Here is an 11,441-nt window from a genome sequence, read left to right as displayed (position 1 = left end):
GAGTGAAATATAGAGTTAGAGTTTGAATTTAATCTATTCACTCTGATATTTAGTGAAATGATCATCATTTATCTCAAAAATTAAATTAATAGAAATATTTATTTTTTATTATTTAATTTATATCTAACACACTTATTTCACAGTACATGACACCATGCATGTCAATTTTGCTTGCCTGCAAATTCTAGAAGGTCCATGCATGCATGGTACGTACAAGAGTACGTAGGTAGTAGGACTCATGTAAAGTGTAAAGATTATTATATGGGAGAAGCAAATGGGTTGAAGTAAATCAGGGGAAGGCATTTGAGTGGATGAGCCAAGTGAATAAAAACGCCTTTCCGAACTTCCATCTTTACCTTGGCCGCGGCCTCGTTTCCATCTCCTCCAACTTTCCAATCAAAGCATTGAACCATGGCTGCCACTGCAGTGTGCATCATGGCCAACCCCAACTTTCCACCGGGGCAAGCTCTCCTCCCCGCTCCAAAAGCAAGAAAATTAGGATTTTCATCTCCCCCCGCACTCTTATCATGTTGTTGGTTTTTAGAGGAAGCCTGCAAGAACCTCTCCGGCCAGAACTCGTTTGGATTGTCCCATAATTCTGGATCCCTCATTATAGCATACAGATTGATTGCCACCATAGTATTCTGGGGCACGTCAAAGCCTTGTATTTTACAAGCTTGGCGGCATTCTCTTGTTGTCACAGGCAATGGCGGATATAGTCTTAGTATTTCTTTTACAACTGCTTGCAAGTAGGGAAGATTTGCCACGTCTGATTCTTGAACTAGCCTGGAATTATTGTCCACAACCGATTTGATTTCTTCTCTGAGCTTGCTGAATACGTTTGGATGATTGATGAGCTCAGCTAATGTCCATACAACGACCTCTGATGAATTTCCTGTGCTTCCGATAAAATATCCTGCTTGCATGGCAATACATCACTAGCGGATAAAGTTCGTTCTTTTAAATGAGGTCGTTCCTGAACGTTTGTGCAGTTTGAGTTCAATCTTGATACGTTTATATTTAGATTATCAAAGTTGAGCTCGAGCCAAAATACCCAGCCTTGCATTTTCACTTCAGAAAACGTCTGAAATTATATGTACTCAATATGTGATTCCATCTTTCTTTAATTAAACGGCCTTTTAGAACACTATATATGCAGGCTTAAACATAATATATGATCCATTTTGCAATAATAATAATAAGATCAGAACTAATATTGAATTAAGTACAATGCAAGAACACACCAGCAATAAAGCCTTGAGATGGGTTCGGGTCATCTTGGCCTTAGCCCCGTCATCACTGTATACCTTCAACAATATATCTGTCAAATCTTGATCATTCTGATCTCTCTTCCAACTTTGATCTTCATGCCTCTCTAATATCTTCTCCAGCATCTCGTCGAACCTCAAACCAACATCTATGAGCTGCCTTCCGTAAAACCAGAAAGCCAATCTCTTTAGGGGTCCGAATACATCCCCGATAAAGATTTTTGACGCAACCTCAAAACTATCTTTCACCAACTCCCTAATCTTCTCAGCTTCATCATTTTTCTCTGAACACCTTGTGCTTATGGCCATCCTGCATACAATGTTATTTGTAAGTTTCGTAAGCTCAGAACCCACATCAACAACCTCTCTCTTCTTAGCACTCTCAAACACCTTATGCAAAAACCGATCAAGTTCTTCCTCTCTTAGAGGCCGTGACCGTTCAAGCTGTCGGGGTGAGAGCAGTTCATTCACGCACACGTTTTTGATGAACCGCCAATAATTACCATACGGGGCGCTGAAAAATCCTGTGTCGCCATATGGGACTTCATCGGCGAAAGCTAACTTTGGGTGTTGCGCGAAAGAGAGATCTTGGGTTTTCAATATCTCTGCTGCTGCAGAGGGTGATTGGACAACCATGCACCATTGAGAAACACCAAGTCGGAGATTGAAAATAGGGCCATATTTGGTGGATAGATTTCGCAATGATTCATGAAAGAATGGCCCGAGGAGGTAGAGGTGACCTATAAAGGGTAACGTCGGCGGGCTCGGAGGGAGCTTGGGATGGGATGTTGGCTTGGTTAAGTTGTTTAAAAAGAATTTAAGTACGAATATGGCGGAAAGAAATGAGAGAAGCAAGTAGATCAGGATATCACGAGTCATGGTGGCCGGCATGGCTAGCTAGTGTGTAACAAAGGCTCCAATGAATAATGAAGCCGTTTTCCACACAAATTTATAGAGACGACGCAAAATTAAGCAGGAGACTTGTTTCGGCGCTTGGTCTACAGTAACTGCACGTGCCAACAGCTGAGTAGATGTTTGTTACGTTAATGCTGCCCCGTTTTAATGGACATGCTACAGTTCTTCTGACCACAAACCCAAATTGATACGTATTTAGGTTTAGATTTTACATTGATGGTATTAAAGTACTATTTTATAAAGATGAATTTGTATAAAAATAAAGGAAAAAACTTAATATCTCTTTAGATTAAGGGTAATATTAGTTTTTTTCTCTCAAAATCATTTACTTATACTCATTTTTAACTTATTAGTAAATATTTGGTTTCAAGTTTTAGAGGTGAATCTGATTTCGATTTTGGCCAAATTTTTGGTAGGATTTTTATTTATTTATGTATTTATTTCTCAAACAATAATTTTGATTTTTTCATTTTTAAAAAAATCATCATAATTTCAAATTTTGCAACTATTTAATTCAGGTTTATGGGATTCATAAACTAATTTTGGATTTTACTATTAATCAATAATTTTAAGACTTTTCTCTGTATTTTTTGGGCGAATTCTTATATTCTTTGTGTTGATCATCTGTTGAAAATAGTCGTCATAATTAATCTCCATTTTGTCCGGCATTAGTTGGTATCAGAGTTTAAGCATATTTTCTAGAGTTAAGTCTCAATAGTTTCCATGGCTAGTGGTTGTCATGGGTAGGTTCTGAACAAGGAACTCTCGCGCTGTGATTGTAGTGTTCAGGATGTGATGATTGAGGATTTACAGATACAAGTTGTAGAGTTAACCCAGCTTCTAACGGCGCAAGATATCAGTGATTGTGAGATGGAATATTCACAATTCTAATTCCAATTTTGAGAACCCATATCACAATCGTGCTCTATTTTGAGAGTATCGTGGTAGGGATGAGCGTCATGGAGACCTCATTTTCAGAGTTGATTTGCCAGAATTTCCTGGTACTCTTTAAGGTGAAGGTTTTATTGATTTATTGCATGAGATCGAGTGAATTTACTACTATGATGAAGAAGAGTGTGATGATGGACCTTCTTCCATAGGGCGGAACTCTATACCAATCTACGATACCTATTCTAATGAAAATAACCTAGTGGATAAGATAACTATTTTTATCGAAAGCATATAAAATTTGGAAAAAGAAAATGGTGGTGAAGTTTTGAAGTTTGAAGATTATGAAACAACTTTTGAGAATGCTAATTTTCTTGGAGTTGAGGATTTTTTTTCAAATTTTTCTATGAAAAATAATTTTTTTGGATTTGGAGTATAAGATGTTCAATATTATTTTACTTTGACCCAATCAAATCAATTTTAGTTTTTCCATGATCATTGGGATAATACAACAAAAAGAAAGAAAGATTGGTCTAATTGGACATCCAAAAGATTAAGACAAGAAAGTTTAGAACTCGAGGACAAATTCTCTCCAACCCCGAATGATGCAAATCCAAATTGATATGGGATATCTAGGTCCAGATTCTAAGTTGATTGCATTGAAGTACTACCTCATGAAGATGAATTTGTACACATGTGGAAGGAAAATCTTAATATCTTCCTTGGAACTATGGGCAATATTAGTTATTTTCTCTCAAATCATATACTTATGCTCATTTTTGCCTTATTAGTAAATATTTTGTTTCAAGTTTTGGAAGTGATTCTGATTTGAATTTTGGCCAAATTTTTTGTTGGATTCTTGGTTATTTATGTATTTATTTATCATACAATAATTTATATTTTTTCATTTTTAAAAAAATAATCATAAGTTGGCTTTTTGCAGCTATTTAAGTCCGCCATTGGGCTTCATAAAATAATTTCAAATTTTACTATATATTAATCAATAATTTTAAGAGTTTTCTCTGAATGTTTGGGTGAATCTCTTGTCTACTCTGTGTTGATCATCTGTCATGAAACTAGTCGTCAAAATTAATTAATCTCAATTATGTCCGGCGTCACCAATCCTAATGTTGTTCATCCAGTTTCTTAAAATACATAATTTAAAGCCGTTTTTTATTTAATTTTACGTACTCTTTAAGGCTGTTAATAAAATAAATACTTCTTTCTTTCTCAGTTGCCTTAACATGACTTAGGTCATGAGTATCACATGCATTAAAAGTTAGCATTGAGAAATAGGGCAATTGGAAAATTAGTACATCGACAATTAACCCATTGCCTTGTATAATGATCTTCTTTGTTGGCAAGAGTACTAGAGAAAAGTTTTCCCTCTCTCAAAAGAAAAATTCTACTTATTATTTCTTATCCCACACACTAACACGTGATTAAATTATCACTACCGACATGCATTGTATAATCTTCTTTGCTAGCAAAACTAGAGATAAGTCTTCCCTCTCTCAAAAGAATAATTCTACTTATTATTTCTTATCCCACACACATTAAATCATCACTGCCGATAAGCCAGGTTAGAGAAAAATGAAGGTTGCAGCTTCTTCAAGCAATGTAAAGCTAGCTAGCCACGTATACACACATGGGTGTGAAAGGTTGTAATATTTTTGCTTTGAAACGTACAACACTATGATCGATCTAGCTAGCTGCATCTAACTTGTTACGACGCATTTGAGTGACATTACAATTATTAAAATAATTAGGATTCAAAACCTAATCTAACAACATGCACGTACGTCATTGAAATAACCATATCTATTAGTTTGACTTGTTAAATCGTACAATATATATGCACAAAGAAGGAAAAATGATTTATTTGAGTCTTTGACCATAATATATAAAATAGATAGCGTGATAAGTATGAATTACAACCCAATATTCTTTTATTTGTCAGAAGATTTTTATATTGTAGATGGTAGCTAGCTAGGGAGATATGAAACAATACCAAGCAAGCTGGCTCACATGGGGTCAACTGTGGCTATATATGAAGAAAAGAATCATGTGATACGCCCTTATAAAAAAATGTGATTAATTATGAGGCAGCGTTTTTGAATGCTGAAATGATTTTAAAATAGTAGTATTTTATGGGTCACATTGAGATGTATTTGAACGTAAATAGATTGAAATATATATATTTGTGTAAATGTATAAAATGAATTAAGATGAGTTTAACTTTTTTATGAAAAATTGAAAAAATAGTAGATTTCATCAATGATTGGTTTGATCAAATAGGTTGAGACAAGTAGTAGAACTAATTAAAAACTATTTTGGAAAGGAAAAAGTACTAAACCTAAAACTTATAAAAACATAAGTAGTACTACATATTCATGAAAGAAAAGATCAATTTAAATAGAAAGAAATTTAAGGAGGGGAGTCGGGACTTGTGAGGGTGGCTGGCGAGGTGGATGATATCCGGACATGGAGAGATCAAAAGCTGTCAACTTTGAGGAATATTATTAGTACTGGTGGGTTCGACGAAACATTACTGAAAAGAATGGCCATGACTTTGCTCCTTTTTATTCCTGGTCATCTTGATTTTTGAAGGCAAATATCAACCATGATACGTACCAAGTACTGAAAATATTGGGTTGCAGTTTTCTTCTCAATTTTGAACATACAAAGCTGTTCGGCCCCTAGTGAAGGCCCAGTCCAAACAAGAAAAATATATAATATTCTTTAACCATTACTGCAAAATTTTTTAAAAATTCAATGTTCTTTACCTTCTAACCCAGCTTTCCTTGTATATTTAATATATACCAGTAAAGATTCTAAGTGCAAGGCACATATGTCCGGTTGATGATGGCCGCGTTATCCAGCAATTTGTTGGTCGGACTGATCTTACTTGGTGATCCTGAGTAAGAGTTATTTTGTAAAAATCGTAAACTGGATAACTCAGTAGTTATAAAATAAGAGTTTTGATTAATTAAAAAAGGCAATAAATTTTGTAAAATTAAAAATACCAAAATGAAGTTATAATATACACAGATGAGTACCATCTTAATGATCGTTGAATCAATATATTCTTGGATTATTGCTAGAGAGTTTATCAGTGCTGTTAGAGTTTTATAATTGGATCAGACGAGATCAAAAATTCCTTAATTAAAAAAAAAAATACAATATCGGTCAAAATGAGCTAGGGCACCATTCTCGGTCTCCTTATCATTTTCCTTATATTAATTAATATAATTTGAAATATTATTTTAGGCTACATGGGATGCCCACACAAGAAACTGCATTTATTATCACATTTTACATGACCTTAATTTCAAGCTCATGTACGTACGTAGTAGATCATAGCTTAGATCAGCATTAATGTTTATATTTTCTTGGCAAGTACTCAGCATAAATACATTAATATACCTTTCTTGCTTTATGATCTTTCACTTAAGCAGGTATATTAAGTAATATTATATATGCAAGTAGTAGAACTCGGTTTCAGTATTCCCCAAGAGCCCATAAGGGAAAAATGTCTCTAAATGCTGCGTAGTTTAGTCCACCATACCTATAAAACACTCCTATAATTTCCTGCATGTTGGCGTATTATATATAACATCCATTAGGAAACATAAAACAATTAATTAAGTAAATGTAAGGGCTGAATGTTAAATAAAACATGAAATTGTTAGTACCTGTTGAGGAAAGTCACCATCTTTAGTTTGGGAATTGATCGATCAACACCCTTACTCAACGATGAATTGGTGTTATGGATCTATCTCAGCCTGAATTTGAATAATTAAAAAATATTCACAATCTACATGACAAAGGGGTGTTCATATTTGTTTTCCCAACAGCAGTTGCCATAAAATTTCAGTACCTCTCAAACTTCGAGTGATCCAATATATACTTATATACTTCAGACTATGCTCATCATGACAATTTTTTAAAAGAAAGAAATTCAAAATCTGAAGATTTTTTGTGCTGATAATTTGATATATATATACATATATGTACACAAATATATATAGCTAGGTCTTTATGGTGTGATATTTCCTGATCTTTCCACAAAGAATTTTACTTTTTTATGTAAATCTGATCATCGAGGAGAAAATTATAGACTGTGCGGCGTCAATGAGTGTTAACACAGCCCATGTAGTTTGGACAACATGTTCTCGGTTGCCTTCCATCACTACAAGAAATTTTTTTTTTTTTTGTAGTGCCACTTTTCGTCGCAAAAAGTGGCTAAAATCACCACAAATATTCTTTTTCGATGATTATTACTTCGTTGCACATTAGTTGCCAATGTTCGAACGCAGATAAAAGAGTTCAAACGGTTATTTTTCATTTGAATGGTGTATGTGTTGTTCGAATGCTAATATTAATTTTAATTAAAGAATATATAATAGAAATCAACAATTAATTTATAAAAAAAAATTAATTCATAATTGATTAAATTTACCAAACATCACATATTGTCCATACCGAAAACAAAAGAAAATATAAATTCAAAATACAAAATACTAAGATCCTAAGTCTCTACATATATCCTCGACTGAAGCTAGGCGTGTCTCTATCTGTGTCAGTCGAGTACAAATCATCACCTGAGCCGCATACAGGAGATCAATCTTCGTACGTAACTGGGAGAAGGCAGTCTAGATCTTTGTACACACTGCAGCGACTATCTTAAAGTCTGTGCACGGATCTCGGCACGCACTATACCAACAATTTGGTCAGGAATAATAGTGCATGAGGCCTCGAGCTTTGTGGATGTCTCAACGGCTGATACTCCATGATCTGTTGGGTGTGCATATCTGGCCTGAGTATCAACTGGCTCATCCCTAGGAGCACGATGACGAAGTCTCGAGTGTCCCGTACTCCGTGACAGGGTGGAGGAGTTGATTAGTCCAATCGGCTCTTGGACACGCTCGAAAATATCTAGCAATACCCCGGCCTATAGTAGAAATTAAGTGATGAGGATCCCAAAAGGAAAAATATCTGTCGTAATGTAGGAAGCCTCTGATCGAATCCTACTGAATATATAGCCCACTATGTCGATAGGCACCATACAAGCGATTTGTATCATAAACGTTGCTCGATCAATGCCAACCTCTGTCTTGTGCTGCCTCGGATCAATATTGTTGGCAATTATCAAGTTCATGATATTGAAGAAAGAAGATAAATCAGCCTGTTTGATACTCTTCATCCCATCATAGGGAGGAGCATCTGGACTAACAACCAACTGTCTGACCTTGTGATCCGCGAGGCCATCGATCTCATCTCTATCAGAACCCTCATCCTAAGCCGTCTCCCCATCAACTGTAGACTTCTTGGGCACGACATTTGGATAAGTAGTTCGAAAACGTTGGATGCCGATGAAATCAACAAGTATGTCTGCTGAGAATATAAATGATGCTCCCCGTATAGTGATCGTATATGCATCATCAGCATCTCGACTGGAGCCACCGAGCGCTCTATAAAACTCAATGACGATGTCGATGTATGAGATGAGGTGGAACACCTCATCCCAGTGGTCTAGAATCGGTGTCCAACCGCGCTCCACGAAGATGGATGCCAAGGAATGCCCCTCCTAGAGAAGATTCTGAAAGTCAGAGATCTTCACCCAACATTCCAATAACACTGTTCTGTTAGTAAATGTATCGCCACTAGTATTAGCGGAAGTTTCTAGTCTTGATCTGCTACGCTTCCTTCCCATAGAAAATATTTCAACTTGAAATTTAAATAACAAAATTAAGAAAATGAGTTATAGAATATCATATATAAAACACTGAAAACATTATATAATGACTAAAATAATTTAAAATTATTTTACTCTTAAGCGTTCGATCGAATTATTAGGCGTTTGAACACCACAATGCAATTTAAATTAATTGTTGCACAATGTTACATATATTTGAACGGAAACAAAAGTGTTCAAACAGTTTCCCAACCGTTTGAAATTAAAACATTTCTGTAATAGATGGTTGAACGGTATCCTAACCGTTTGAGGTTCCGACCCTTGAGCTCTAATCATTCGAACGTGTTTAGACGACATTCGAACGGAATCTAGATAGGGCTCAGCAATGGCCGAGTAGACTCAACACCAATTCTTTTCATTTATTCCACAAATAATACACACACAAGGCTGAAAGTTGCATAGAAGCATTTCGACCTTGTGTTTTCTAGCCCTAAAATACTAAATCTATACATTATATGAGTTGTCTATTTTTTTTCAAAACTAAATGGAAATAACAAAAAAAAAAAAAAAACCACATTTAAATGGAGAAAAAAGGTACATTTTGAATAGTTATACTGTTGGTCGACAATAGTGGTGATATGATGGTAGTACGGCGTGCGTTTGAATACATTTTGAGTTTTGAATGTATAAAATGACAAATGCGAGGGAGATCAATTGAAGAACCAGGTGCCTCTTATATTGTAGATACGTTTGAACATAGTTATGCAACGTTCGAATAGACGTTCGAATGTTAAATTTCTTTGTTCAAATGGTTTTCTGTTCAACTGAATGTTCGAACGCGGTGTATAAAAGTTTGAACGTTCAGTTTGCATATTACATATTTTTTTTAACTCATTTCAAATATAATATAATAATATATACTATACTAATAACTATATATTATATAGTAGTATATAATATATATATTATATAACTATAATATAGATATATTATATAATTGTATACTATATAAATTATATGGAACGTGTGTGCTCCCCAATCACGATATAATAGTATTATACACAATATAACTATGTATTATATAGTATATTTTATATAGTATATATTATATCTATATAGTATATATTTATATATTATAGTGTTAGTAATACTATATATTAATATAATAATATTATAGTATTAGTAATACTATAGATTACCAACACTTGAGATTACTATATACTATATACTAATACTAATCATTATAGTATAACTATAATCATTATAGTATATTTCAATATCTATCATAACCTATAGACTATAGTAGAACGGTTTTTGCCGTAAAGTATTTACTTTTTTTTAATTATACCATATAGTTTTTAATTAATTATCTTTTTAAGTATTAAATTTGAGTTTAAGTATTACAAATTCTTATGTTTCTTATTTTTTAAGTATTAATTATAATTTAACATTACTTATTTTTTAATTATACCTTATAGTTTTTAATAAATTTCTTTTAAGTATTAAATTTGAGTTTAAGTATTACAACATACGAGTACAACCGTTCGAAGACTTCAAATTCTGTTCGAACAGGATAACGCATTCAAACGAGAAATTATTGTGTTCGAACGATTGTAACCCAGATTCCAAACACGAAATATAGACAAAACACAATCTCAGAGAATACATTCATGGGATAAACACAATCTCATAAGATGCGTATTTCCCAAACATTGCACAAACAGAAATATATTTTCATATTCCCACATCCAAACACAAATATATTTACATGTTTCTAATATCCAAACACAAATATATCCTTCTAAACTTAATCTTTTGTTCAAAAACAGAATGGAAAAGAACTAATTAAACTAAAGAGAATATAAATTTGAGTTTTTTAATAAAAAAATTCCATTGAAATAGAATATCAAAGTAAAAAAACTTACCAACTTGGAGAGAAATAAATAATTGATGTCCAGCAAGAGCACGATCTCTCTCTTTCTCACACTCTTAGTATCTCAAGAACAAATTTCCCAAATGTCTGGCACATTTGTGCTTTTGGACGTCTTATTTCTTATTTTCTCGTTCGAACGGAATTTACTAACCGTTCGAACCAGAAAAGAGGGAAGTAGGAAACATTTCCCACCTGGATCAATTCAGCTCCCATTCAATCTTCAATTATATACGTTCGAACTGATAATTGAAAGTGAAATATGGCGCAAATTGATCCTGTCGTAACTTATCAATGGCGCCAACATATATTTTAAGTTCGAACGCTATAAATTTCCTTTCAAACACGTAATTAAACCGTTCGAATAGTAATAACATGCAGTTCGAACATACCAAATATATATATAATTATATTATATATCTAATTTTATAACTATATATAAGTATAAGTTAATAAGTATAATATAAGTTAATAATATATATAAGTCTAAATATATAGTAGAAGATAAGGATATAGTAGTGTACAAGACTATATAATTATATAGTACACCCACATAAAATTCCTCACAACTTTCATGGGGCTATAAAATTCCTCACAACTTTCATGTGGCTAAGGTCTCATTCTACGTACGTACGCGGACGCTCTGTAATTCTCAGAATTGCCTTATTAGGAATTCTTTGGTTTCTGATCCTAGGGCGTGCCCATGGTGGCGCTCCAGCCCCCTTTGGTGTCTTCGACATCT

General features: G+C 33.9%; 1 protein-coding gene across 1 annotated transcript; it reads right to left on the bottom strand.

Moving 5' to 3' along the window:
- Window positions 1-257: 257 nt before the first annotated feature.
- LOC108993102 (cytochrome P450 705A12-like) lies at window positions 258-2,159 on the bottom strand. Its single transcript, XM_018967867.2, has 2 exons — window positions 1,241-2,159; window positions 258-919 (listed from the first exon to the last, which is right to left on the bottom strand). Exons 1-2 carry the CDS (start codon window positions 2,157-2,159, stop codon window positions 258-260), a joined length of 1,581 nt encoding a protein of 526 aa, XP_018823412.2.
- Window positions 2,160-11,441: the final 9,282 nt, after the last annotated feature.

This window comes from Juglans regia, chromosome 15 (genome assembly GCF_001411555.2).
Source record: "Juglans regia cultivar Chandler chromosome 15, Walnut 2.0, whole genome shotgun sequence".
NCBI lineage: Eukaryota > Viridiplantae > Streptophyta > Magnoliopsida > Fagales > Juglandaceae > Juglans > Juglans regia.
Note: the sequence above shows the minus strand (reverse complement) of the source record. Positions and strands in the feature narration are given on the sequence as shown.